The 25,704-nt window shown below is 52.9% G+C and overlaps 1 protein-coding gene across 1 annotated transcript; it reads left to right on the forward strand.

Annotated features, from left to right (window-relative positions):
* Nucleotides 1-12,126: 12,126 nt before the first annotated feature.
* Nucleotides 12,127-24,216, forward strand: LSM4 (LSM4 homolog, U6 small nuclear RNA and mRNA degradation associated). Its single transcript, XM_060008056.1, has 5 exons — nt 12,127-12,242; nt 16,284-16,325; nt 18,439-18,537; nt 21,415-21,598; nt 23,544-24,216. Exons 1-5 carry the CDS (start codon nt 12,240-12,242, stop codon nt 23,633-23,635), a joined length of 420 nt encoding a protein of 139 aa, XP_059864039.1. The 5' UTR covers nt 12,127-12,239; the 3' UTR covers nt 23,636-24,216.
* Nucleotides 24,217-25,704: the final 1,488 nt, after the last annotated feature.

The following is a 25,704-nucleotide window of genomic DNA, read 5'->3' on the forward strand; positions in this document are numbered from 1 at the left end:
CCCAAGCCCGGCCCCGCCCCGCCCTGGCCCCGCCCCCGGCCGGGCTGCTGGGCGTGCGCGTCCCCGCGACCAAGACGCAGAGTGCACGCCCCATCCCTAACTCTCCCCACAGTAGTGCGTGGTTGCCCCCACTCCCCAACCTCAGTTTACCCACCCGTACGATGGGGACAGTTCGTCCTGCAGGCTGTGGCCGCTTGAACTCGAGTCACACGCTGGGGACGAGGCTGTTATGCATTCCACAATGTTCACCGATCGCTTGCTGTGAGTTATATCGGTGCCCCCCACCTCCCTGTGAGCAAGGCTCCATTATTCGGCCCCTTTTACAGATGAGGAAACTGAGGCATGGTTCGGAAGGCCATTCACCTAAATCCTCCTGGGGTCACAGATGCGGCATTCAAGCCAGGAGTTTGAGGGAGGGATGAAATAAGGTGAAAACCGGGCACCCACAGCTGGGTGGTGCCCAAAGCAGGCTCCTGTATTGCTAAGGAGGCTGACGTGGCCCCAGATACCTGGGCCTCCCCTCCCTCCTTCTCCCCAAACACAGCTGCTCTAGACCCAGCAGTCCTCCAAGGGCCCACCCAACACAGTCCCACCTTAGGGCCTTTGCACCACTTGCTGTTTCTTCTGCCTGGAACATACCCTACAGGTTCCTGCAAAACTAGTTGCTTCTTCAGGGCTTAGCTGGAACATCACCTCCTCCTAGGGGTCCTCCTCACCCTGGCTGAAATCCCCCACCCCAACTCACCACCACCCCAGTAGGTCCGTCTCATTTCCTTGTTTCATCCTCTTCAGAGCATTAATCACATTCAGAAATCATTCCTTTATAGGCACTGCTTTTCTTTTCTTTTTTTTAATTTTATTTATTTATTTATTTTTGGCTGCGCGTCGTGGGCTTTTCTCTAGTTGCGGTGAGTGGGGGCTACTCTTCATTGTGGTGCGCGGGCTTCTCATTGCAGGGGCTTCTCTTGTTGCGGAGCACAGGCTCTAGGCATGCGGGCTCAGTAGTTGTGGCTCGCGGGCTTAGTTGCTCCCCGGCATGTGGGATCTTCCTGGACCAGGGCTCGAACCCGTGTCCCCTGCATTGGCAGGCAGATTCTTAACCACTGGGCCACCAGGGAAGCCCGACACTGCTTTTCTGGTTTATTTCCCTTTTCCTGCCCTGACTTCCAGAAAAGGGTTATGTCTCCATTAGAGCCTTGTGCCTGGCACACAGTAGGTCCCCAACCCACATTCAGCAGAGGCCAGCATTCTTCCAAATATAGCCAAAAAATACGGCTGAGTTTCTGGCCACATCCTTAGAAACAGGACTGGACCTTGGACATGGGTCACTGACATCTCATTCCAAGCAGCCTTGGCCCAGATTAGTTAGGGTGCTGACCAAGGACCGTCTGCCTCTGGCCCAGGCCTCAGAATATCCAAAGCAATGTTCTCTGAACTGCCCGGCAGCCTTGTTTGCAAGCTCAGACCAGAGGTCACACACTCAGTGGCTATTTTGGTCTCTGGCAGTTTCAGGTAGAATTCAGAAAATCTGAAATCCAGCCTGGGCCAGCTGTGGGAGCGAGACCTCAGCCAAGTAGAAGAAAAGAACAGAAGAAAAATCTCACCAAGAATCTGGTTTTATAACTCAAACATGTAATAAGTGTCTGGTACAAAGTGCATGTATTGCTGGAAGCTGGGGATGTGAAGAGAGGGAAACCACAGAGGGTTTCATTTTCCCCCCCATCGCAATGGGAAAAAAAAAAAAAGGAAATTGATGACACTGAGTTAGCCGTGATCAGAAAAACGGAGTCACATGCTACTGCCGAGAGTGACGGGGGTAAAAGTTAGTATTCACTGGATGCAGGCCCTGTTTAAGCACATCACTGATGTTCTCTTTTTTAATATCACAAATTTTCGGAGAGAGGAACTATTCTTCTCCCATTTTGCAAGTAAGGAAAAGGGACCCAGAGCAGCTAAGCCGCTCGTCCCAAGTCACACATGGAAGGGGCTGGGATTTGGATCAGAAATAAGTGGGTGAGTCCTTAGGGAAGGAAAAGCAGGACCAAAGTCCTTAAGGAAGCACAAGAAGGGCCAAAGAAAGCTGGCTAGATGGGGCTAAGTTATGTGTTCACAGAGAGAGACACAGTCTGGCTTTGCAACAGTGTAACAAGCAGCTCAGTGCCTGTGAGGGGTGAGGTGAAGGGAGGGTGAGGGATGGAGAGCTCTTTATTTAAAAAACCAAGATGGTTACATTGGAAAGCCAAGTGCAGTAAAGTGGTGCAGCTACTGTGGAAAAGTTTGGCAGTTCCTCAAGAAGTTAAACATGGTTACCATAGGCCCCAGCAATTCCACTCCTAGGGATAACGCCAAAATAATTAAATAGGTGTCCAAATATTATAGGTGAAAGTTCATGACAGCACTATTCACAATCGCCAGAAGAAAAGAAAACAAATGTTCATCAACAGTTAAAGAAATAAACCGTGGTCCATTCATACAATGGAATATTACTCAACAGTGAAGAGGAATGAAGCACTGACACATGCTACTGCGTGGATGAACCTTAAAACACCAGGCTGAGTGAAAGAAGCCAGACTCATAAGGCCACATACTGTATGATTCCATTGATATGAAATGTCCAGAACAGGAAAATTCAGAGACAGAAAGCAGACTAGTGGTTGCCAGGGGCTGCAGGAGGGGAGATGGGAAGTGACTGCTAATGGGGACAGGGTTTCTTTTGGGGGTGATGGAAGTGTTCTGAAACTAGATAAGAGGCAATGGTTGCACAGCATGGTGAATGTATTTAATGCCACTGGATCATATACTTTATTTTTTTAATTGTATTTTTATTAATTTATTGGCTGTGTTGGGTCTTCATTGCTGCATGTGGACTTTCTCTAGTTGTGGCGAACGGGGGGCTACTCTTCATTGCGGTGCGCAGGCTTCTCATTGTGATGGCTTCTCTTGTTGTGGAGCACAGGCTCTAGGAGTACGGGCTTCAGAAGTTGTGGCTTGCGGGCTGTAAAGCGCAGGCTCAGTAGTTGTGGCGCACAGGCTTAGTTGCTCCACAGCATGTGGGATCTTCCCAGACTAGGGCTCGAACCCGTGTCCCCTGCATTGGCAGGCAGACTCTTAACCACTGCGCCACCGGGAAGTCCCTGGATCATACACTTTAAAATGGTTGAAGTGGTAAGTGTTATGTGTATTTTATCATAATGATTAAAAAAAAAAACAGCGTGGAAGCACTGATGGAATGAAAAACAAATGTCAGAGTAAGAAAAATGTGTTTGCAAATGCAGAAAATATCTGAGGAAGGAAGAGTAAGAAATTGATAACATGATAACAGTGGGGGCTTTGGGGAGGGAACCAGAATATGGGGGAGGTGAAAGTGGGGGTGGAGGGGAGACACCCTCAGCATTTCTTCCACTGTGTACATACATGGACTACTCAGAAATAAAAGATGAGGGCTTCCCTGGTGGTGCGGTGGTTAAGAATCCACCTGCCGAGGCAGAGTCCACGGGTTCCGGGAAGATCCCACATGCCGCGGAGCAACTAAGCCCGTGAGCCACAAGTACTGAGCCTGTGCTCTAGAACTCATGAGCCACAACTACTGAAGCCCACATGCCTAGAGCCCATGCTCCGCAACAAGAGAAGCCACCGCAACGAGAAGCCCGCGCAACAAAACAGAGTAGCCCCTGCTCGCCGCAAATAGAGAAAGCCTGCACAAAGCAACGAAGAACCAACACAGCCAAAAATAAATAATAAATAAATTTTTTAAAAAAAGAAATAAAGATGATACACTCTCTTTTTTAAAAAACACCACTCGATTTTTTTAAATTGTGGTAAAACCGTAAAATGGACCATTTTCAAGTGTACAGTTCAGCAATGTTAAAAGTACATTCTTCACATTGTCGTGCAACCAACCTTCAGAACTCTTTTCATCTTGCAAAACTGAAACTGTACCCACGAAACAACTCTCCATTCCCCCCCCACCCCAGCCCCCGGCACCCACCATTCTATTATCTTTCACTGTGAATTTCAATACTTCTAGGGATCTCATATGAGTGGAATCATACAGTATTTGTCCTTTTGTGACTGGCTCGTTTCACTTAGCATAATGTCCTCAGGGTTCATCCATGTAGTAGCATGTGTCAGAATGTCCTTCCTTTTTAAGGCTGAATAATATTCCACTGCATGAATGGGCCACATTTTGTTTATCCATCTAACCATCAGTGGACACTTGGGTTGCTTCCACTTTTTGGCCATCCTGAGTAATGCTGCTGTGAACATGGATACACAAGTATCTTTTTGAGATCCTGCTTTCAATTCTTTAGACCATTCAACTTTTCTAACTTCCTATTTGGAAATATTTTAAGACTGAAAAAGTTGCAAAAATAGTTCCCTCTCCATGGACACTTAACTAAACCATTGTCAAAACCAGGATATTGGGGCTTCCCTGGTGGCACAGTGGTTAAGAATCTTCCTGCCAATGCAGGCGACACAGGTTCAAGCCCTGGTCCAGGAAGATCCCACACACGGCAGAGCAACTAAGCCCGTGCGCTGCAACTACTGAGTCTGCACTCTAGAGCCCGCGAGCCACAACTACTGAGCCCGCGTGCCACAACTACTGAAGCCCACACGCCTAGAGTCCATGCTCCGCAACAAGAGAAGCCAACGCAGCGAGAAGCCAGTGCACTGCAACGAAGAGTAGCCCCTGCTCGCCACAACTAGAGAAAGCCCGGGTGCAGCAACGAAGACCCCACGCAGCCAATAAATAAATAAATAAATTTTTTTCAAAAAACAGGAAATTGACGGTACGATGCAATGGACTCAGGTACCACACCTTATTTCCTGGAGTTGTAAAAACAAACAAAGAAACAAAACAAACAAATAAAAACATTTCATTTGTGAAGAATTTTTCCTTTTAGAATTTCTATGCAATATTCTTAGGGAGAGAATGGAGGGCAGCAAGTGTGGTGGTTAGAGCCAGATCGCCTGGGTTCAAATTCTGCCTGGCTCCTCACGTGGTGCCTGCTCTCAGATGAGTTATTTTCCCATTCCAAACCTCAGTTTCCTCATCTGTAAAATGGGGATCAAAGAGTACTGGGGCCCCAGTGAGTCCTGGGAAGGAAGGTAAAGTATATAATAGGAGTATTAACATAGATAACAATGTGGTCACACAGAATGTCTTCATGGAGCATCTTTTTTTTTATTGATGTATAGTTGATTGACAATGTGTCAATTTCTACTGTACAGCAAAGTGATTCAGTTATACATATATATACATTCTTTTTCATATTCTTTTCCGTTATGGTTTATCACAGGATATTGAATTTATTACCTGCACTATACAGTATTTTTTAAATAGAATGCGCTGTTTGCATATGGAAAGATGAGTGTGATGTATTGCTTAGTCAATCAACAAACCCACAGTTTATCCAGTTTCTTCCACATGCTCTCTCTCCATGCCAACTCCAATCTCTCCTAACACGTGTCACTGCTGTAATTTCACTTTTATTCATACAGTTGTGCAGCTGCCGACTGTCTCCCTCTGGACTGTGAGCATGGGAGGGCAAGGACCTGATCTGACTTGGTCACTGCTGTGCACAGGGCCCAGCACGAATCGGTGCTCAATAAATATGCTAAGTAGAGCAGAACCCACCATGCTGGAGGTTGACTTGGGAAAGAAGCTGCATTTCTCTGTGGACCCTGACAGCCCTGGGAGATTAGGGGCTCACAGCCACAGAGAGCCAGGTGGGGGAGGCTAGGACTGGAGCTGGATTCAGATCCCACCCCTAGGATCTCCAAGACTCTTCACATTGCCAGCTCCTGCTGGGTGTGGCCTTGGGGGAGGTGGGAGAGAGTGGAAGCCCACGGGACCCCATGGCGCCTTCTTGGGGCTCCTTCCTTTTGGCTCTGCCAGTTCAGGGACTGGATGGGCCTTTTGGCCGAGTTAGGCAGAGTGACATCTGGGTAGACATGCGCGTTTCAAAGGGTGAATGCCCCTTTTTCTCCAGGTGGTCTTGAGATGTGTGAGTCCTTTCGGGGGCTCAGACTAGAGGATGGAGAGGGTGCTTTTGTTACTGAACCAAACTTGGGTTTGCTCACCCACGTGCAGTAAAGCCAATCTACTGACACCAGGTTGTGGTGAAGGAAAGTGCAGGGTTTATTGTAAGGTGCCATCCAAGGAGAAGGGTGGCTCCGGTGGCTTGTGCTCAAAAACCCCAAACACCCAGAAAGGTTTCAGCAAAGCATTTTTCAAGGCCAAGTGAGGGAGGTGGGTCGCAGGGTATGTGATCAGCTTGTGCTGATCCCTGACGGTCCAGTAGTTAGGATTCCGTGCTTTCACTGCTGAGGGCGCAGGTCTGATCAGGGAACTAAGATCCTTCAAGCCACGTGGCCAAAATTTAAAAAAGAAAGAAACAGAGAAACAGAGAATAAGAAAAAAAAAAGATGCATATAGTTTTCTAGCAATTTTCCTTTTTTCCTGTACTCCTTTTGCGAAGTGGGTTCTGGTAATCCTCAGAAGCTATGACTGTAGTGGCAGGAGGGGGAGATGGGGGAAGCAGTTTCCACCTGCAACTTAAAACAGAAGAAAACAAAATTAAGGAAGATAAATCTTTTTTTTTTAAGAACTTACATTTTAAAAAAATTATTTGTTTATTTATTTGGCTGCATTGGATCTTCGTTGCGGCACACGGGCTCTCTCTAGTTGTGGTGAGTGCGGGCTTAGTTGCCCCGAAGCATGTGGGATCTTAGTTCTCTAACCAAGGATGGAACCTGAGTCCCCTGCATTGGAAGGCAGATTCTTTTTTTTTTTTTTTTTTTTGGCGGTACGCGGGCCTCTCACTGTTATGGCCTCTCGCGTTGTGGAGCGCAGGCTCCGGACGCGCAGTCTCAGCGGCCATGGCTCATGGACCCAGCGGCTTGGCGGCATGTGGGATTCTCCTGGACCGGGCCACGAACCCGTGTCCCTTGCATCAGCAGGCGGACTCTCAACCACTGCGCCACCAGGGAAGCCCCCCCCTTTTCTCTCTTTTTAAGAATCTAACCACTAAGCTCAGCCCACTGCCTGCTCCCGGGGGGGTGGGGGTGGGGGAGGATTTACATATAATTTTTTAACGAATGGAAAATATTCTGTCTAGTGGAGGAAACATAGCTTACTCAACCAGTCCACTGCTGTTAGACATTTATATTCTTTCTGCTGTTTTAGAATTGGCAACATTGTTGCAAGGTCTTGGTGTGGAGCAGTTCCCTTCATTTGCAAGACCGCCTTAGTATAAAATTTCAGAAGTGAATTACTGAGTTGCAGGGTGTGACACTTTTATGGATTTTGAAACATAATGCCATTTCTCCCCCACTTAAAAGAAAATATATGTCTACCAGTTTCACGACAACCTTGCCAGCACTGAGTTTTATGATCCCCCTCCCCTTTTTTTTTAAGTGGAGGATAGTGTATCTTTTTAAATTTGATAGGTACCTTGGTTCACACTCTTCCGGTTTCCGCTGTCAGAAATACAATTTAAACTGGACTGGAAGAAAATAGAGGAGTATTTTCAAGGGATAGGAAAGGATGACGATTTTCTGAAGCATCAGGTACAGCTGGATCCAGGATTAAACACGGCCAAGACTCTAAAATGAAAAGATGGCCATGTCTGTACCGGACTCACATTACTCCAGCTCTGCAATTCCAGGAGACTTCCAGGGAAGACCTCTGATTGGTTAAGCCCGGGTCATGTGTCCATGATGGGGGGAAGGAAAAACTGTGCTGACAGCCTAAAATAGCGGCCCATGCAAACTCTCACGTTGCTCCTACAAGTCAGGGTCAAGAAGGCTTAAGTGTGCAAATGAGCAATTACAGCGTGGTACAATTACAAACCAGGTAATGATGAAAATCAATGCAAGGTACTGAAGTTCAAAGTATAAGAGAAGGAATGATTAGATTTGGGGGGGGGCAGTCATTGAAGAATTCACAGAGCAGCCATGCATTAGTGAAGGGCCTGCCAACTGCTAGGGACAGAGTCCACACTCCAAGTGAATTAAGCAATAAAAGACAACTTGTTGGGGATTCCCTGGTGGCGCAGTGGTTGAGAGTACGCCTGCCGATGCAGGAGACGCGGGTTCGTGCCCCGGTCCGGGAAGATCCCACATGCCGCGGAGCGGCTGGGCCCGTGAGCCATGGCCGCTGAGCCTGCGCGTCTGGAGCCTGTGCTCCGCAACGGGAGAGGCCACAACAGTGAGAAGCCCGCGTACAGCAAAAAAAAAAAAAAAAAAAAAAAAAAAAAAAGACAACTTGTTGGGCTTATATAAGTGGAAAGTCGCACCTTATGACTTCAGATATAGCTAGATCCAGGGGCTCAAACTGTGCCTCTTTTCCACAGAGGAATTCTATGTTAGATTCAACCTGCAGAGAGCTTCTTCCAGAAGATCAATCGGGATGGCACTGGGCTTTCACTATTGCACTTTAAAAAACCTCTATGAAAAGCACTTTTCTCCCTTCTGGCCCTCAGTAGCCGTCCCAAGGGTGAGTCTAATTGGCTTTGGTTGGTCACTTGCTCCTCTTTGGCCAACGACTATGCCCAGGTGGACGGAGAACTCCGATTGGCCACCCCTGTGTTGAAAGAGCTGACCAAATCTGCAGTAACCATAGTCCGCCACACGGGGTCACCCAAGCAGAATTTTCAAGGATGAACAGGAGTTTGTCAGTTATGCAAAAGGAGAACGACTGAACATAGAAAAGTCTAGAATAAAGTCAGAACGAGGTGAACCAGCATGCAATTTTCTTCCTACTTCCACCACCATGTTGACGCTGGAGCACTTCATGTAGCCCAGTTTATGTTGTTTACATCAAAGCGGCCTTTACCCTTGGCAAATAAGTCTCGGCTGGTCACACTGATTCCTCTAGCCCAATCGGCATATCACTGTTGGCCACTTACTAGCATCCTGCACACTTCCCTGACCTCACCAGCAACACTGGGAGCATCCCCAAGACAATGATAGAGGGGAAAATAAACTCTGCCCTGACCCTGGGTAGGACCACTTTGAGACACAAGCTCTTATGCTGTCTCCCTAAGGTCCACAGCTGGACTAACCCTCAGGTGCCCACTTTGTCACCTGTTCATTGGCATCCACTGCAGGGATCCTTCCCTCCCTGTCTCAGGTCTCCATCCCCAGTGGGGACTTCCTGGGGTCACCCCCTGAATACTCCATGTGTCCTTGAGTCCTCATCTCAGGGTCAGCTTCTGGGGGAGGGCAGACCCCAAACTAAGACATGAAGGACAACTGTGGGTCCAAGGCTACCAGGTGCTTGGCACTCTATATGGGTTTCACATGTGATCACTCCACACAGTAACCCTGATTTGCAGAGATGATCACAGACTGTCCCCGACTTATGATGGTTTGACTTCAGATTTTTCAACTTCATGATGTGCAAAAGCAATCATTCAGTAGAAACTGAACTTTGAATTTTGATCTTTTCCGGGGCTAGACATACACTCTCGTGATGCTGGGCAGCTGGCAGTGAGCCTCAGCTCCCAGTCAGTCATATGGTTACAATGGTAAACAACTGATACACTTAAAACTATTCTGGTTTTTACTTTCAGTACAGTGTTCAACACATTACGTAAGATATTCAACATTTTATCAAATAGGTTTGTGTTTGATGATTTTGCTCCACTATAGGCTAATGTGAGTGTTCTGAGTACGTTTAAGGTACGATGTTTAGTAGGCTAAATGTATTAAATGTCTTTTCAATTTACAATATTTTCAACGTATGATGGGTTTATTGGGACGTAACCCCATCGTAAGTCCAGGAAGATCTGTATTCCTGTTTTTTTTTTTTTTTTTTTTGCGGTATGTGGGCCTCTCACTGTTGTGGCCTCTCCCGTTGCGGAGCACAGGCTCCGGACGCGCAGGCTCAGCGGCCATGGCTCACGGGCCCAGCCGCTCCGCGGCATGTGGGATCTTCCCGGACCGGGGCACAAACCCATGTCCCCTGCAACAGCAGGCGGACTCTCAACCACTGCGCCACCAGGGAAGCTCCTGTATTCCTGTTTTTAATGAGAAGGGAGAGGGAGAAACATGCCTGAGTCACTCGGTCCCTTCATAGCAAAGCTGGTCCCCAGACCCCTTTCCCCTCACCAGGTCCTGGAGGGTAGATCAGGGTAGACCTGATGCAGGGGAATCTTTTATTGAGAAGCTGAGCATCAGGGGCTCCCTGAGCTGGCTCTGAGAGGAATAGGGACTTTACAGCTGGAAGAGCTTGGCTCTGGGCTTGGTAAGAAAAAGCTCTCGGGAATTCCCTGGCCGTCCAGTGGTTAGGACTTGTCAGTGACACTGCCAGGGCGGGTTCAATCCCTGGTCGTGGAACTAAGATTCCACAAGCCACGTGGTGCAGTCAAAAAATTAAAAAGAAAAGAAAAAGCTCTCGGGCCAGCGCTGACACTAAGGAGGCCTGGAAAAGGGTAGTCACTGGAGGAGAACACCTATGTCTCATTTACAGACCTGAAGGTCAAGACATCTGTGAAAGTCAAGGCAGAGGAAGGAACCCTCGATGGTCATCCAGCTGGACCTTTCCTGGAAATTTAGGCTGCAGATATGCTCATGAGTGTGTGAAAGTACATGCATGGTCACCTAGGAGACATGAACTATTCAAATAAATGTCTATGTTCAAAGGAATCATAGCTAATACTTGATGTAGTGGGTTGAGTATTGTCCCTAAAAAGAAATGTTCTAGCATATCTTGGATAACATAGATAAGTTCTAACCTCCATATCTGTGAATATGACCTTATTTGAAATAAAGTCTTTTTGCAGATATAATTAAGGATCTCAAGATGAAATTTATCCTAGATTTAGGGTGGGTCTAATAAGAGAAAGGAGTGTCCTCATAGAAATGAAGAGGAAGATCTGAGACAGAGAAAAGCCATGTGATGTCAGAGTCAGAGACTGGAGTAATGTGTTTATAAACCAAGCCCTACAGGACTTCCCTGGTGGCACAGTGGTTAAGAATTTGCCTGCCAATGCAGGCGACACGGGTTCGAGCCCTGGTCTGGGAAGATCCCACATGCCGCAGAACAACTAAGCCCGTGTGCCACAACTACTGAGCCTACATGCCTAGAGCCCGTGCTCTGGAACAAGAGAAGCCACCGCAGTGAGAGGCCCACACACCACAGTGAAGAGTGGCTCCTGCTCGCCACAACTAGAGAAAGCCCGCACGCAGCAACGAAGACCCAACACAGCCAAAAATAAATATAAATACATTTATAAAAAGATAAAAAGAAATAAATAAACCAAAGACTACAAGGATTGCTGGGAGAGAGGCATAGGATGAATTGTGCCTCAGATCCTTCAGAAGGAACCAACCCTGCCAACACCTTGATTTCAACTTCTGGGTCAAGTTTTATGGTTTAAAGTCACCCAGTTTGATCCCTCTGTTACGGTAGCCCAAGGAAACTAATACCTTTTCCTAATTATTTTGTTTACCGGCTGTCTCCTCAGTGGGCTCCTAAGCCTCAGGAGGGCCTGGAGTTTTGTCCGGTTTATTCACTTATGTGTTTCTAGGAGCGGGTCCATAGTAGGTGCTCAATGTTGCACACCCGTGTATCAAGTGCTCAGTATGTGCCAGATTCTGTTCTACGTGCTCTTCCGTGGCTTAACTCGTTCTGTCCTCACTGCAACCTTCTAGCGCATACACTATTATTACGGCCATTTCAAAGGGAGGCAAACTGAGGCTCAAAGGGCACAGCCGGGATTCCAACCTACCAAAAGACATGCCTTGGATAATGGTCAACTACAATCATGAGACTCAGGAGAGGAGGGGCCCGAAGGGAGACATAAGCACATCCCAATAACAACCAAACAGCTTCCATTTCTCTCTCTCGAAACTGGAGGTAATAACCGCCTTCGCCCACGACGTGGAGCCGAGATCCGCGAGGGTTTCGCCTGCGCATGCGCTTTTGCCCACAAGGCCTCCTGCGCCTGCGCACATTGCTCCGCCCCCTTTTGCAGCACTCACGGCGGCACTTTACGAGTCTGTCCCTCATTTCTCCTGTGAGAATACGGCCCGCCCCGCCCTCGTGCTTAGTAGGCCTAGCCTTACTCTGCGTGGATTGGTTGCCCTTCCCACGAGCCCCTCTCTGACTGGCTCGCGTCGCTGCCACTCCATTTCAGCCTAGTGGCGCGCAGCGGGGCTGCTACCGGCGGGAACGTGAGCGGCGGCGGCGGTGGCGGAAGTGGCCGGCGAGCCCGGTCCCCGCCGACACCATGGTGAGGGCAAGACGACGGGGGAGCCGGCCGCCAAGGGCCCTCGGGGCGGTGCTGGGGCAGGGGGTGTTGCGGAGCGAGCGTGCCATCCGGGCCTCGAGTCCTCCCACCCCCGGCCCGAGGGGGTGGTAACTGAGACCGGGGACGGCAGGGGCTTCTTTCAGGACACCCAGCATGTCGGTCTCAGGGGAACTTGGGACTGACCGAACGTGTAATCATAGTATAGCGGTGTAGCCGCAGTCTTCCCATTTTTCAGGTGGGGAAACAGGCCGGAGAGGAAAGGGACCCACCGAAGGGCCCGGTGAATGCCGCAGAGTGACTTTTCGGGCAGGGAAGTGACTCCGAGTGCATCCGACCCAGTCTAACCTCATAGATTGTAAAGCTAGAGCGCCAAGAAGTAGGGGGCCGGTGTGCGTTCTCAAATTAAACCAATTTAGGGAATTTCAGGGCTTGTAAGGCCCTTAGAATGCTAGCCGCACAACCTCCTGTGCCTCTCTTTTTCAGGCTGACAAACAGACCCAGAGAAGGGTTTGCTTCTTCCTGTGTCACACAGTATGTCGTTCAGAGGGAGAGGGGGTATTTTGAGCTAAGGATGGACTAACTGCACCCTCCCAGTTCACAAAAAGAAAAATTGAGGCCCTGACAGGAAGCCTCCCCAGGGCCATGGCGCTCACAAGTTGTGGAAGTTGTAGATCTAACCCAGAGAGTGTCTGTGCCCCCAGCGTATGACAGGGAAACGGAGGTCCACACAGAGGAATTGAGAGCTGAGAGCTTCTTGGGAGAGTACCTGGCCCATCAGCACCTGAGTTGCTCTGAGACGGTTGCACATTTTTCAGAGCCGACCGTGAGGGCTCGCTAAATTCTCCTGGTCAGTGTAAGGATGGAGAGAAGGAAGCAGGTTCCTCTCTGCTGGAGGGTAGAGTTGGTCTGAGGGACTGGGCGTGGAGACAGGATCTTTGTCTTTTATCTTCATATAGTCCCAGAGCCTAGAACAGTGTCTGTGTGAAGTACAGATTCATTCATTCAGCCTGTTCGCGCCTTCTGAGGAGTGTTCAGGAGTGGACAAGGCATGACACACTGCCTGTTCCCTGTGGTCAGGGCAGGGCAGGGCCGGAAGCAGAGGTGTGGGCGAGGGAGTGGGTGGTCTGCAACCAGCTTCCTGAGTTGGGAGCCTCAGGATACTATTAGGTCTAGTCCTGGATTGGTCCAGGCCTGAGGGTCAGACCCCAGGCGTTCTGAGAAAGGCCAGAAAAAGGAGTTCTCATGCCTAAAGCTCTTTTATGACTTTCCCGACTCCAGATGACCCTGTCTCCCCCTGAACTGGGTGTTTGGCCCTTTCCTGTCTCCCTGGCACCTTCAAGTGTCTTCCATCCCCACACCCCTGCCGCCGCCCCTTCCCCTTGGCTTTTAAGTTCACCGAGGATCCTCCCCTTCCCTTCGGCTCTGTCTCCAGCACAGTTTGGGGACAAGGACGTAGAAGATGGCAAGATGTGACCACTGCTTGGCATTGCTATCCCAGTGCCACCTCTCCTTTGAGCCTCTCCTTTGAGCAAGAATCCCCCCTGCCCCAAGTGCCTCCCTTGGTGGTGTGTGCTGTATTTGTTCAGAAAATATTTACTGAGTCCTTCACGTGTGCCTGGCCCTGGTGTTCAGTGCTGGACAAAGTCCACACCCTCTGAATTTTCCAGTCTAGCAGGAGGCTTGTGGCACTTCCAGTCTAGCCAGGGAGACATAATAAATAAACAAGTTAATTAGAGACTGGCTACGTCCTATAATAGAAACAGCAGAGGGTGGCCCAGGTGGAAACCGTGTTCCCTCCATGGGGTTATAATGAGGGCCTGGCCGAGGGAGCAGCCACCAGCCTGGGGAAGGGCACCCCAGGCAGAGGGAACCGAGGAACAAAGGTTGGCCAGCAGCACCGGGCATGGTGTGTGAGGCGCTGAGTGGGCCAGTTTGCTGGACCGTGTCAGGCCTGGCTCTGGCCCGCCTAGGGGGCGGCTGCGCAGGCGAGGGTTGTGAGCAGGTGCTGGACCCATCTGTGTTGCAGCCGTATTCTGAGGGCACACTGCCAGCAACAGCTAAGGAGGCTGTGGGTCCTTCAGGGCTGTGCTGCCGGTAGCTGGGACAGGGTGGCAACCTGAGAGGGACTGGCATAGAGGCTCTGTATGCCACTGAAGGACGTCTGTGGGTCCCCTGCTGGCAGGCATCAGCCTACTTTCCCCGGCTTTAGCGGGATCTTGCTCCATGTCCCTGGGCAGGTCCCATCTGCTCTACCGCTGGTGCCTCATCTAGAGGGGCCTTGACTGTACTGCTGTGACCCTCCCTCCACCTCTCAGCACTGAGTCCATCTTCATTCTCGCCTTCCAGGGCTAAGCTGGTCCTGTCCCCTCTCTGCTGATCTGGGAGGAGGACCTAGGTGTGTCATCGCCCTGGTCCAGATTCCCATTGTGGGCACAGAGAACAGGCTTGCCCAGCAAAGCGTGAGGCTTCTCCGTTGTAAAATACCCCCTGGGTGTGTGGCTCGCGCACGCGCGGCTGAGCCTCCAGCTCTCCGCACCCGGCAGCATCACACAGATGCATTCCGGAGGAGAGGGCAGGAGCTGCAGGTTGGCCACATTGGGACCCCAGCCTGCCTGCCCACCCTCCTCGGAGCAGCCACCTCCTCTCCACGTGGCTCCTTCTTCCTCCTTATCGTGCCCTTCCAGGAAGCCAGTGCAGGAAGTGGGCTTGGGCCTGGCTTCCTGCCGCCCCTGGATCTTCCCCGGGTGGCTCTTAGGGAAGGCCCGTGGGATGTGAGATATCCCCCCACCAAGCCCTTCCATAGGGAGCCATCCTCTGGGGGTTGAGGGCCCCTTGTGGCCTCCTGAGAGAGGCCACACAGTCCCCACCACCTGGAGAAGCAGCTGCCTCCTATTGGAGGGTGAGGGTGGGCTGGGACTCCCCTGCCAAGAAGTCCTGGGGCTCAGGCCAACTTAGGATTGCAAAGTTGCTCGGGCAAGGTGTGATCCTTGCTGAGGCAGTTTCCCATCTTGTGGGGCCCTTGGTCTAGAACCTTCACCTGACTATACTGGATAGGCTGTCACTGGACCCTGGACCCAAGCACTGCCACCTGAGCCACCGTTCTGGAGACCCAGAGACAGGCCCCAGTGTATGGGTTGTGATTTGTGTACCTAAAATGAAAAGAACTGACTTATTTTCCCCAGTTACACTATATGTTTTTTATAAAAAAGAAATTCAGCAATAATGGGAAAAGAACTATCTTGAAAGTTCACCTTATCAGGGGGCGTTTTTAAATCCCATCCTTTATCTGCTCTCACTTGCAGTGACCACAGGCTTCTTCTGAAATGTTTCTTCCTCTCACCTGGTGAATTCCTCTATGAACACCCAGCTCAGATGTGGCCTCTGATTGGGAGGCCAGTTGCGCCTGGCCAAATCACTCTTGGTTCAATCAGAGCTGCCCCCTGAGCCCCCTGTGGGCTCAGCGTGAGCTGGCTTCTGACAGATGGGGTCAAGTCAAGCTCCGTCTCTCACTAGCTCACTGGTGCCGGGCAAGTTCCTCAGTCTCTAAGCTGCAGTATCTCCGTCCATAAAGTGGGTGTGATGATAACCACCTACCATGCCGACAATGAAAGGCCTAGCTAGAGCTGCATGTATTAGCCTGGATGTATCTCAGAAACATCAGTGGAGCAAAAAATTCAAGCAGCAGCAGAACCTGTGTGCTGTGATGCTGTTGATAAGCATGGAGGGCTACACCTGGTCCTGTCAGGGGTGGGACTATATGCAGCCTGAGCTACAAAGAAATGCCCGGAATGGTCAGCGCCAAGACCAGAGGGCAGATGCCTCTGCAATTGCAGGGGTGGGGGTGTTCCTGAGACTTTTCTGTCCTAAGCTAGGAGGCAGGTATGTGTCCTGGGCTTGGGCAGAGTTCAGAAGCTGCATTTCTGTCGGGGAATGTGTGCTCCTGGAGTCTCAGCCCTGCCCAGAGGCCAGGGCTCCACAGCGCTGGCTGATGAAACAAGTCATGTGCTTTTGTTTGCCTTTCAGCTTCCTTTGTCACTGCTGAAAACGGCTCAGAATCACCCAATGGTGAGTACATGCTGGTCTGGGATGGCACATTTCAGCGGGGACCAGCCTCAGCACAGGGACAGGGACACTGGGCAAAGGGTGAGGTGCCTCCAGCCAAAGCCACTTCCTGCCTGTCCTCTTTTCCCTCCCACATGCGTCAGGACCTGTGTCATTTCTGCTCCTGATCAAAGTAATACATGCTTATTAAAAGTGTCAAATACTAGAGACTCAGAGAAAGTGGAAGCCCCTCTTCGTTCATCTTCCCAACAATTTAACTATTCTTTGATATACACACATCTGGACTTTTAACGTGTGTGTAAGCGTGAATGAGTTTTTAAAATATGGATAGGTTCATGCGATGCTCATTCCCTAAGCTGCTTTGTCCTTTCGTGATAAAGTGTAGTATCTGTCAATATGTCCTGTTGTCTTTTCTTTTTTTTAAATTCAGACGTTATTCACATACCATACAATTCAACCTTTCGAAGTACAGTTTAGGGACGTTCAGTACATTCACAGTTTTGTGCAACCACCACCTCTATGTAGTTCCAGAGCAATCCTGTCACCCCAAAAGGTGACCCAGTCTCCATTAGCAGCTGCTCCCCTCCCCCTCCACCCGCCCCCCTGCCCCAGCCCCGGGCAACCACGAATCTGCTTTCTGTCTCTGTGGATTTGTCTGTTCTGGACATTTCCTGTAAGTGGGATCACACAACATGTGGCTTTTCATGTCTGGCTTCCTTCACTTAGCGTGATGTTCTTGGGGTTTGTCCACATTGTAGCATGTGTCAAAGCTTCATTCCTTACGGCCAGGTGATATTCCATTGTGTGGATACACCACATTTTATTTATCCATTTGTCCACTGATGATGGACATTTGGGTTGTTACCACTTTTTGGCTATTCGTGAAGATTTTAGCTGCTGGGAACATCCGTGAACACATTTTTCCATGGATGTATGTCTTCGTTTCTCTTGGGCAGATAGCTGAGTTGATTCCTTTTATTTCTTTTTTTTTTTCCAAACTTGAAAGTGATGACTTTACAAATCATATTTTAAATCTTAAAGTGGTTGCCAAGGGAAACGGGCAGAGTAGCTGGAAAATGTCTGCAGCACTGCAGAAGGCAGCAGGAGAGCGCATGATGTCTGCCAGGTGGCCGTACGGGGACTCGGCTGTATCGTCCTGCAGGCTCGCCAAGATCTCACCCTCGCCACGTCACTGTCACCCACCAGCAGGAACTTCAGCAGGAAGTCATAGGCACGGACCAGGCTGCCGCTGGCGCTCATTATGCCGGCGCCTGCACCCATGCCCAGCCCATGGAACAATACAGAGGTGGCGGCTGTGAGCCCCGTGCCTCTCCAGCCCTGAGAGTTGATTTTTTTTTTTAACTTTTTATTTTATGTTGGAGTATAGTTGATTAACAATGTTGTTAGTTTCAGGTGTACAGCAAAGTGATTCGGTTATACATATACATGTGTCTATTCTTTTTCAAATTCTTTTCCCATTTAGGTTGTTACATAATATTGAGCGGAGTTCCCTGTGCTATACAGTACTTCCTTGTTGGTTATCCATTTTAAATATAGTCCTGTGTACATGTCAATCCCAAATTCCCTAACTATCCCTTCCCCCCACCAATCCCCTCTGGTAACCATAAGTTCATTCTCTAAATTGATTCTTTTTTAAGTCTCAGCCTTTTCCTAGCAAAAGCCTGTCTTCTGCATGACGCGCTTTTCCGGAAACACATCAAAATAAGCAAGTAGTTATTGCAATGAAAAACAGTTTTTCCAGACCACCAAGGATCACATGTGTGCCATCACCGGGCACCTGCCCGGCCCCCGGCCACCCTTACTCATTCCTTTAAAGATGTGGGGGGGGGGGTTGTCTGTTTCTTTCTTCCGCACACAAAAAAATGATTTCATCGTAGAAAGTCTACAATGCCCAGCAAAGCGTAGCGAGAAAGCAGAGCGTGTCTCCTGTAAGGTGGGCCCCTGGGGGCCTGGGCACCGTGTGCTGTGGCCAGTGGGTCCGAAGAAGACACGAGGATGTGTCTGAATGAGGCCTGGTGGTGGTGGCCTGCTCTTCGGGGTAAGTCTGCACCCCTCTTAGGGCCTGAGACTGACGTGGGACCCGTTTTCTCTCCAGTTGGTGGAGCTCAAAAACGGGGAGACGTACAATGGGCACCTGGTGAGCTGCGACAACTGGATGAACATCAACTTGCGTGAAGTGATCTGCACGTCCAGGGTGAGTGCCCTCCGCCCCGAGTCTGCTCTTGCTGCCTGGGGGCCTTGGGGCAGCTCCGGTCTGGTGGGCAGAGCGAGTGGGGGTCGTGTGGCCAGGAATGCGCACTGGGACCTGGGGCTTTACAGAGCCTCAGCATCCTCGCCTCCAAGTGGGGTAAAAGCCCTTCCCTGGACGTGTGGGAGGAGTGGGAGGGTGCCTACCGCAGCCTATACCACCAGTCATCCTGCCAGGGGCAGGGCCTCTTGCAGGGGCGGGGCCCGAGGGACTAGTCAGGATGTTGGGGGGAACAGCCGGACAAGGCTCCAAGTCTCTCTAGTGCCCTGGACTTTGCACCTGCGGGGATGCTGCCCAGCAGGCACTGAGCTGCTCCTGCATCCCCGGGTGCCACCCCTGACCAAGAAGGACTTAGGCCTGGGGGGTGCTTCTGGCCATAAATCCCTGCTCTACAGGGAGGGGGTGGGCTCCAGGGCAGGCCCCACCCTCCTTGTTAGCCTCTGCTGCCTTTGGTCCTGGCTGTGGGCATTGCCCACCATGTGGGCCGTGGTGGCGTGACTGGGGGATGTGCAGGCCACCACGGGGCTTGTTTCCCCTGAGGCCTGAAACCAGGAAGTGCAGGGCCGGGGTGGGGGAGAATGTTCCCCAGGGTCATCCCCGCCTTGGGATGATCCACAGAGTGATGAGGACGGTGATGAAGGCAGGACTCCCTCCCCCTAATCTGCACTGGGTTCTGCTAGAGCTTTCCTTTCACCTTGATTCCAGTCTCTGTCCCCCTGCCCAAGATAGCCCCTCATGTTACAGGGAGGAAGCTCCTGGAGGGCCCAGGCAGGGCCCGGCTGTCTTGAGCCACAGGCAGTGTGCCCCAGGGCTCACAACGCCAGCATACGGCAGAGCACAAGGCAGCCACTCTCACCCCAGTCTGTGCTCCTGGACAGTTCACACCCCAAAAGGCAGACAGAGGGCTGTGACCCCCTACCCTCACCTGCTTGGCTCTGTGACCTGCTTCTTAGGACCGAACTCCTGGTGGCAGGCGTTTCCAGTGTGCCTGTGGCAGACGATGCCACAGTGCACAGCTGAGCGCTTGTCCTTCTGCACGCCGCTGTTACGTCTGTGTCCACTTCTGGGACCTAGAACCAATCGCTGGGTCTCAGGGCAAGGTCCGTCCGGCCTCCATGGCCAGCCGAGACTGGACACGTGGCTCCCCCTGGGGAGTCCCCCTCTGTGACCCAGCGGTTGGGAGGAGAGGCTGGTGGGAGGTACCGTCTCACGCAGGCCACGCAGAGTCCTCATCTGTAAACAGGTGATGGCAGCCCCTCCTTCCCTTGGGTAGCAGGTGGCTGAACAGAGATCCCAGGGGCTGAGAAAGCACGGGAGAGCAAGGGTCGGGAGGCATTTAGCTGCCCCCCATGGAAAGCACAGTAAACCCTGTTCCTACAGGGAGCGCGCTGGGCTCGGCCTGCCCTTGGCTGAGGGAAAGCCTCGCGCTGAGCCACCGGCCCCGGCCCCAGCCCCAGCCCCGGCCCTGAGCTTCCACACAATCATTGTTTCTGTCTGGCTGTACTTTGCATCCCCACAGACTTGGCCCCTCGCCTACCATTTCTGGGAAAGGAATGCTCTGAGGCCTCTTGGGGTTCCTGTATGGGTCGGGGGCTCTCGTGTGTGTTCCTGGGAAGAGTTGGCCCGCAAACATTCCATTTGTCCCTGCCGAGTACCTCCACTGGGCTGGGCCAGATCGGCCCAGGCACCGCTGATGAGTGTCATGCAGGACTGGGGCTTGCAGGGAGGCTGGAAGCAAGGCCTGTTGAGGACTGGAGTTAGCCAGACGTGAAAAGGTGGGAACAGCGTGTGCAAAGTGCTGGGGCCCGGAAGCCCACCGTGTGTGTTCCAGAAAGTTCCATCTGGAAGGCACATCGAGTGCCGAGAGAGGGCAGCCAGGGTGGGGCTGGATCTCAGGCCCTCTGGAACCACACTGAGGAGTTTGGACCTCGTCCTTGGGCCAACGGGGCGCTGATTGGGATCTAAGCAGGGAGGTGTCTTGGTCTGATTTCTAGGCGTGGCGGGGGAGGGTTACCAGGCTTCTGGCCTGGGCAACAGGGATGGGGCCGGAGAATTCATCTGATGGATGAGGCCCCGGGCTCCCGCCCAAGGGCAGTAGGAGGTAGCGTGGAGGGAAGGCCTTTTGCTGGTCGCAGGGTATATGGTGGTGGGGGGGAAACAGTCAGCATCCTAAGAACTGCAGGGTTGGCGTTGCTCAGGAGTCTGCAACTTTACAAGCCCCTTGTCTCTCTAGCCTCCAATAGCTCTCCTGAAAACTGGCATCACTGGGAGCTGCCCCTGGCTGGCCCCAGACCTGGCTCCCCACCCCCGTCCTGGCCCTCTTCACCCATCACGCAGGGTCTCTGTCCTGCTCACTTGTGTCCCATGCCCAGCTCAGACCCTGCCACGAGATACTTGTGTGAATGAATGAGTCAGGGTGCATAGAGAGGGTTCCAGAAGGTGAATTCTGGAAGGCTGGGGGCAGGAGGGGGAGGAGCTGGGCTGTGGCAGCACCTGGCGCGTGGGACAGCCTCACCCCTCTCCAGGCTTCGGGCTGCATCCCCCACTGGAGGACAGGCTGAGGACACGGAGGCTTCTCACGAGGCCCTGCCCCACCCTCTCTCATGTGTGAAGGGCTGCCAAGGATCTGGAGAGATCCTGCTGGAGTGCGGCCCCTCCAGTGTCCCGTCCAGGACGAAGAACTTTGCAGCCTGCGGGGCCTGCGGGGGCGATGCCAGGTGCAGGCGGCCTGAGGGGACAGATGCTGCCCCGGCCATCTGCACCTGCTCTGCAGGGACCCTACCACCCCCGCAAAAGATCTGACACACACACCCTCTCTCACAGGACGGGGACAAATTCTGGCGGATGCCCGAGTGCTACATCCGCGGCAGCACCATCAAGTACCTGCGCATCCCTGATGAGATCATCGACATGGTCAAGGAGGAGGTGGTGGCCAAGGGCCGCGGCCGCGGTGGCCTGCAGCAGCAGAAGCAGCAGAAGGGCCGCGGAATGGGGGGCGCTGGGCGAGGTATGCCCTTCTCTCCCTGCTTCCTCCCTAGCAGGCTGCTGGGGCCTCCCTATTGGCGGGGGTGACTCTAGCACGTGGCATCCGTCCCGGCCCAGTGTTGACATTCTTGGCTGGTGCCGTCATGGTGCCGAGGGCCTGGCTCTGAGCCCCTCCTACGTGGAGCTGGGGGGCTGTGACTCATGGGGCTCCTCTGCAGAACAGCTGATGCTGCTGGTTGCCGCCTGTCCCCACCGCAGGAGCCCAACCCGGGGAGCCCAGCTGAGTCCTGGTGGTCAGTGCTGACCCTCACCCACCTGGGCCCTCCTGCCCCACAGTGGCTCTCAGTGCTCCCTTAGGTCTGGGTCCAGGCCCACATAGACCTGGGACTTGAGCCCTGCCTGTGTTTCCTGGCAGGTGCTCTGGGCACCTCGCCAAGGCTCAGTTTCCCCTCTGCAGAGAGGGTCCCACAGTGCCCGCCTCACTAGACTGCGGGTGAGTACCCCAGCGCGGGGCCCCGGCATGGAACCCTTCCCTGCTATGACTCCTTTATACAAAGCCAAGGTCATGCCTTTTGGATAGATCTCAGCACACCACCCTGAGATTATAAATCTGGCATAAAATTAAACTTGTGCAGTCAGCTGGGGCCTGAGCCCAGAGGCCATCTGCAGACCCTGCCCTTCCCGCCTCCCCCGCCCGGCTCCTGTTCTTGGAGGGACCTGGCTTTGTCTCTTGCATCTGGAGGGGCCTCCTGTGTGCCAGGCCCGGGGCCCACCTTGGGGGCTCATGGGCAGGGCTGGGAAGGGCACAGGAGCCAGCCATGAGCTGAGGCTCACGTGACAATCAGAAAGGAGCCAGATGGAAGAGGGCAGGAGGGCACCCCAGGTGGAGAGTAGCCTAGGATGGGGGTGAGCAGGGTCCCAGGGGTCCCAGGACCTGTCCCCGGGGCTAGACCCTTCACTGGAGGCCACCACTGTCAAGTAAACTGCCTGAAGGAGCAGGGAGGACGGGGAGAGCGGCTTGCTCGGGCGGCTCCGAACGGAGGCCACGGGGCCTTCCACAGCCAGTGGGACTCTCACAGGGGTCCCCGCATAGCCAGGCTCCCCTTGGCAAAGCTGGTCTTGCCCCATGAGACGTGAGGTTAGGCAGACCCTGCCAGCATTGGCTTCTGTCCCCAGAGGGCCCCCTGCATGTCTGTGGAGGAAGGGGGCCTGTGTGTACATTTCTATGTCCCCATGCTGCCCTGATCCTTCTGGGACCTCCCTGGGCCAGGGGCATGCCCTCCCTCCAACTACTCACCTCCCCCAACAGCAGTGCCATTGTTCCACGTAAAATGTATTTTGGAAACAGCCCCACCACTGACTGCAGAGGTCAGAGCTCAGGAGGCTCCCCTGCCCCTTCTCCAGGCTGGACACACACAAACCACCCAGTCGTTTCTCTCCTGGGCCAGATGCGGGTGGTGCCAGAGCAAGGAAGGTCCAGGTCCCCTGGTGCAGCTCCCAGCCTCACAGCTGGGGGTCATTGCCCCATCCCTGGACTGAGTCCAGGCCTTGTCTTAGTTCGTGCCCCCCCCCTCCTCCTGGAAGCCCTTCTGGCTTTGTCCTGGTGACTGCCCTCCACCTTGGCCCCCAGCCCTCTCTTCCAGGAAGCCCGCCCCAAGCCCAAGGTGCCAACCTCTGTCCTCCCTGGCATCCTTTACACCCCTGGGGGGCCTGGTCTGGTCCCTTGTCACACTGAGAATGTTCTGGAGCACTACCCATGCCCAGCCCTGGTCGACACTCCATCTCAGATTCTCGGCCTGCCCTTCCCGCCAGAGGTGGGATCACTGCCCTCACTTTATAGAAGTGGAAGCTGAGACCCAGAGGGATTAAACAACTTGGCCACAGTCTAAGGATTCCAGTTCCTGGTCCCAGTCCACAGTGGGCCTCCCAGCCTGGCTCTGCTAAAGCCCGTTTCCCCTGTCTCACAGGTGTGTTTGGGGGCCGGGGCCGAGGTGGAATCCCAGGCACCGGCAGAGGTCAACCAGAAAAGAAGCCAGGCAGACAGGCGGGCAAACAGTGAGCCGCCCCTCTGTTCCCCAGAGATTGAGCCACCGCCACCGGGCATCTGCTTCCACCCGCAAGGCCGCGTTTCTACTCTCCAGTTTATGAGTCTGTTCAGAACAAAAAGAAGAGGCAGGTGTTGGGGGAGGACCCCCCTGCCTGTCATCTTGTGATCCTCCTCTTTTTTTGTCAGCCAGCAGTTCTACAGTTGGAAACGTTATTCTGTGCTTCTGGTTTTGTGAAGTCGCAGCCAACTTGATTCCTGAAGATTCTGTGTTTAATGAATCTTTAAAGCCCTCACTCTTGTTTTAAGGGCAGGCATTTTCCAAACAGGTTTGTTTTGCATTTTGTGTTAGATCCCTGTGTGACGAACAGACGGGAGGTTTTTATTTTAAGCTGTTTGCGCTGAGATTGACAGCCTGGAGAGTTTCCTAAAACACGGACCCCAAAATTGCCTTTTCAAAACGAATCCAGGCGAACGTATGCCTCAGAAGCTGTTCTGGGGGACGACGCTGGGCCCTGTCCCTTCACTTCCTCTCTCCCTCTTTGTGTTACAAAAATAAAAACAAATACAACTACAAACTGTAAATCCATTAATTCCTTTTGAACCACTGGGTGCATCTAGTAGGTAGTGTCCTCAGGAAATCACAGCCCCATGCAAGAAGTTGTCTTTTGTACCCTGTGGCCTCTCACTGAGGGGAAGCAATTTGTTGGGACACTGGTTCCCATGTCCCTCAGCAGCCTCTTAACAAAAGGTGGAAGGCAAGACTGGGCTCTGGGCAGTAGGCGACCCCCTCTTCTCTTTGTGGGGAGGTGGGGGGAGGAAAGTCCCAGGTGGGAGCCAGCGGGACACCTACACCGCCTGGCGTTGCCACCAGTGTTCTGCCCTCCGTCCCTGTTTTGCAAGCACCATTCACACCAGAGTTCACCGAGAGAGAAGCCATGACAGGCGGCTGCTTCGAGGAACACATGAGGAAGGTTTTCGTGAACCTTTTACCTCTTCTTCAAGTCAGGGCACTGCCTCTCCACAACCCAGTGATTTGCTTGAGACGCTGAGCCAGCACTTGTGAAAATGTTTCCGGTGACATGGTCTGCTGACCGATATTCCCGGGAACCGCAGAGACAGGCTGGTGTTAGGAGGCCAGTTCCTGTGGGTGCGGGTTCTACCTGTCACGGGTTTGAGACCGGTTCTGAGGGGTGATCGGAAGAAAAGGTTGTGGTGCCTGTAGAACTGCCACTTATCAGGTCTGCAAAGTGCTGGCCTAGCTAGCTCGAAAACCTCTGACTAAGATTTCACAGCCCCATCCTGTCTGGAGAGCGCCATACCCTGCCGCCACTCTCACCCCCATCATTGCTTCTTCCCCGGGCCCCCCCTCCAGGGACCTGCTGCTGCCTGAATCCCTGCCTGGTGACAAAGCAACACTTTGGCGTAGGTTGAGGACAGGGGTGTGAGGTCTGAGTGTGACCTGGGCCCTGAGAACCCACCTCCCGCATCACAGACGTGGGCTGTGCAGGGGGCCGGCTGACATGAAGGCGCAAGAAGAGAAGGACGGTTGGGGAGGGAGGGGCCGTGTTCACAACTCCCCTCCCCCATGGCCCTGGACGCAGAGTCCCATTATGGCCTCCAGGGCCTTGCTCTGGGGGGCTAGGTCTCCCCCCTGCCGGGCGCGGGTCGTCTCCAGTCAGGCTTTGATGAAATCCGTGGGGCTCTGGTGTCCTGCGCGGCTGTGAATGGGAAGCCCTTTAGGAGCCCCGCCCCTTCCTGCTCTCCGCAGTTTGGTTTTTCTTCCCTTACCCGGCTCTGGACCAGGAACGTGTTCAGACGTTCCCAAGGGCCCATTCGCAGCTCAGGGTCGTGGGTCCCGGACGCGCCCCGTCTCCGCGCGGGGGCGCATCCTCGGCGTGCGTAAGCGCGGCTTCCCGCCTGCGCCGCCAGCCGCGCCAGGCAACCCTGACCTTTCCAGCCGGGCAGTCCGGGCTCTCATTTCTCTCCTTGCCCGCTGGTGATATGAGCCGCTTCCCCGGCCCTGGCCGCATAGGTGCCGTGGGCTTCCGGAAGGCGTCGTCCTCCTGAGCTGGGTGTCGGGA

This window comes from Delphinus delphis, chromosome 3 (genome assembly GCF_949987515.2).
Source record: "Delphinus delphis chromosome 3, mDelDel1.2, whole genome shotgun sequence".
In the NCBI taxonomy this organism is placed as follows: Eukaryota; Metazoa; Chordata; class Mammalia; order Artiodactyla; family Delphinidae; genus Delphinus; species Delphinus delphis.

Coding starts and splice junctions, on each gene's coding strand:
- LSM4 (XM_060008056.1), top strand. Junction 16,326..18,438: donor CGGCTCAGAATCACCCAATG/GTGAGTACATGC, acceptor TTTTCTCTCCAG/TTGGTGGAGCTCAAAAACGG. Junction 21,599..23,543: donor AATGGGGGGCGCTGGGCGAG/GTATGCCCTTCT, acceptor CCTGTCTCACAG/GTGTGTTTGGGGGCCGGGGC.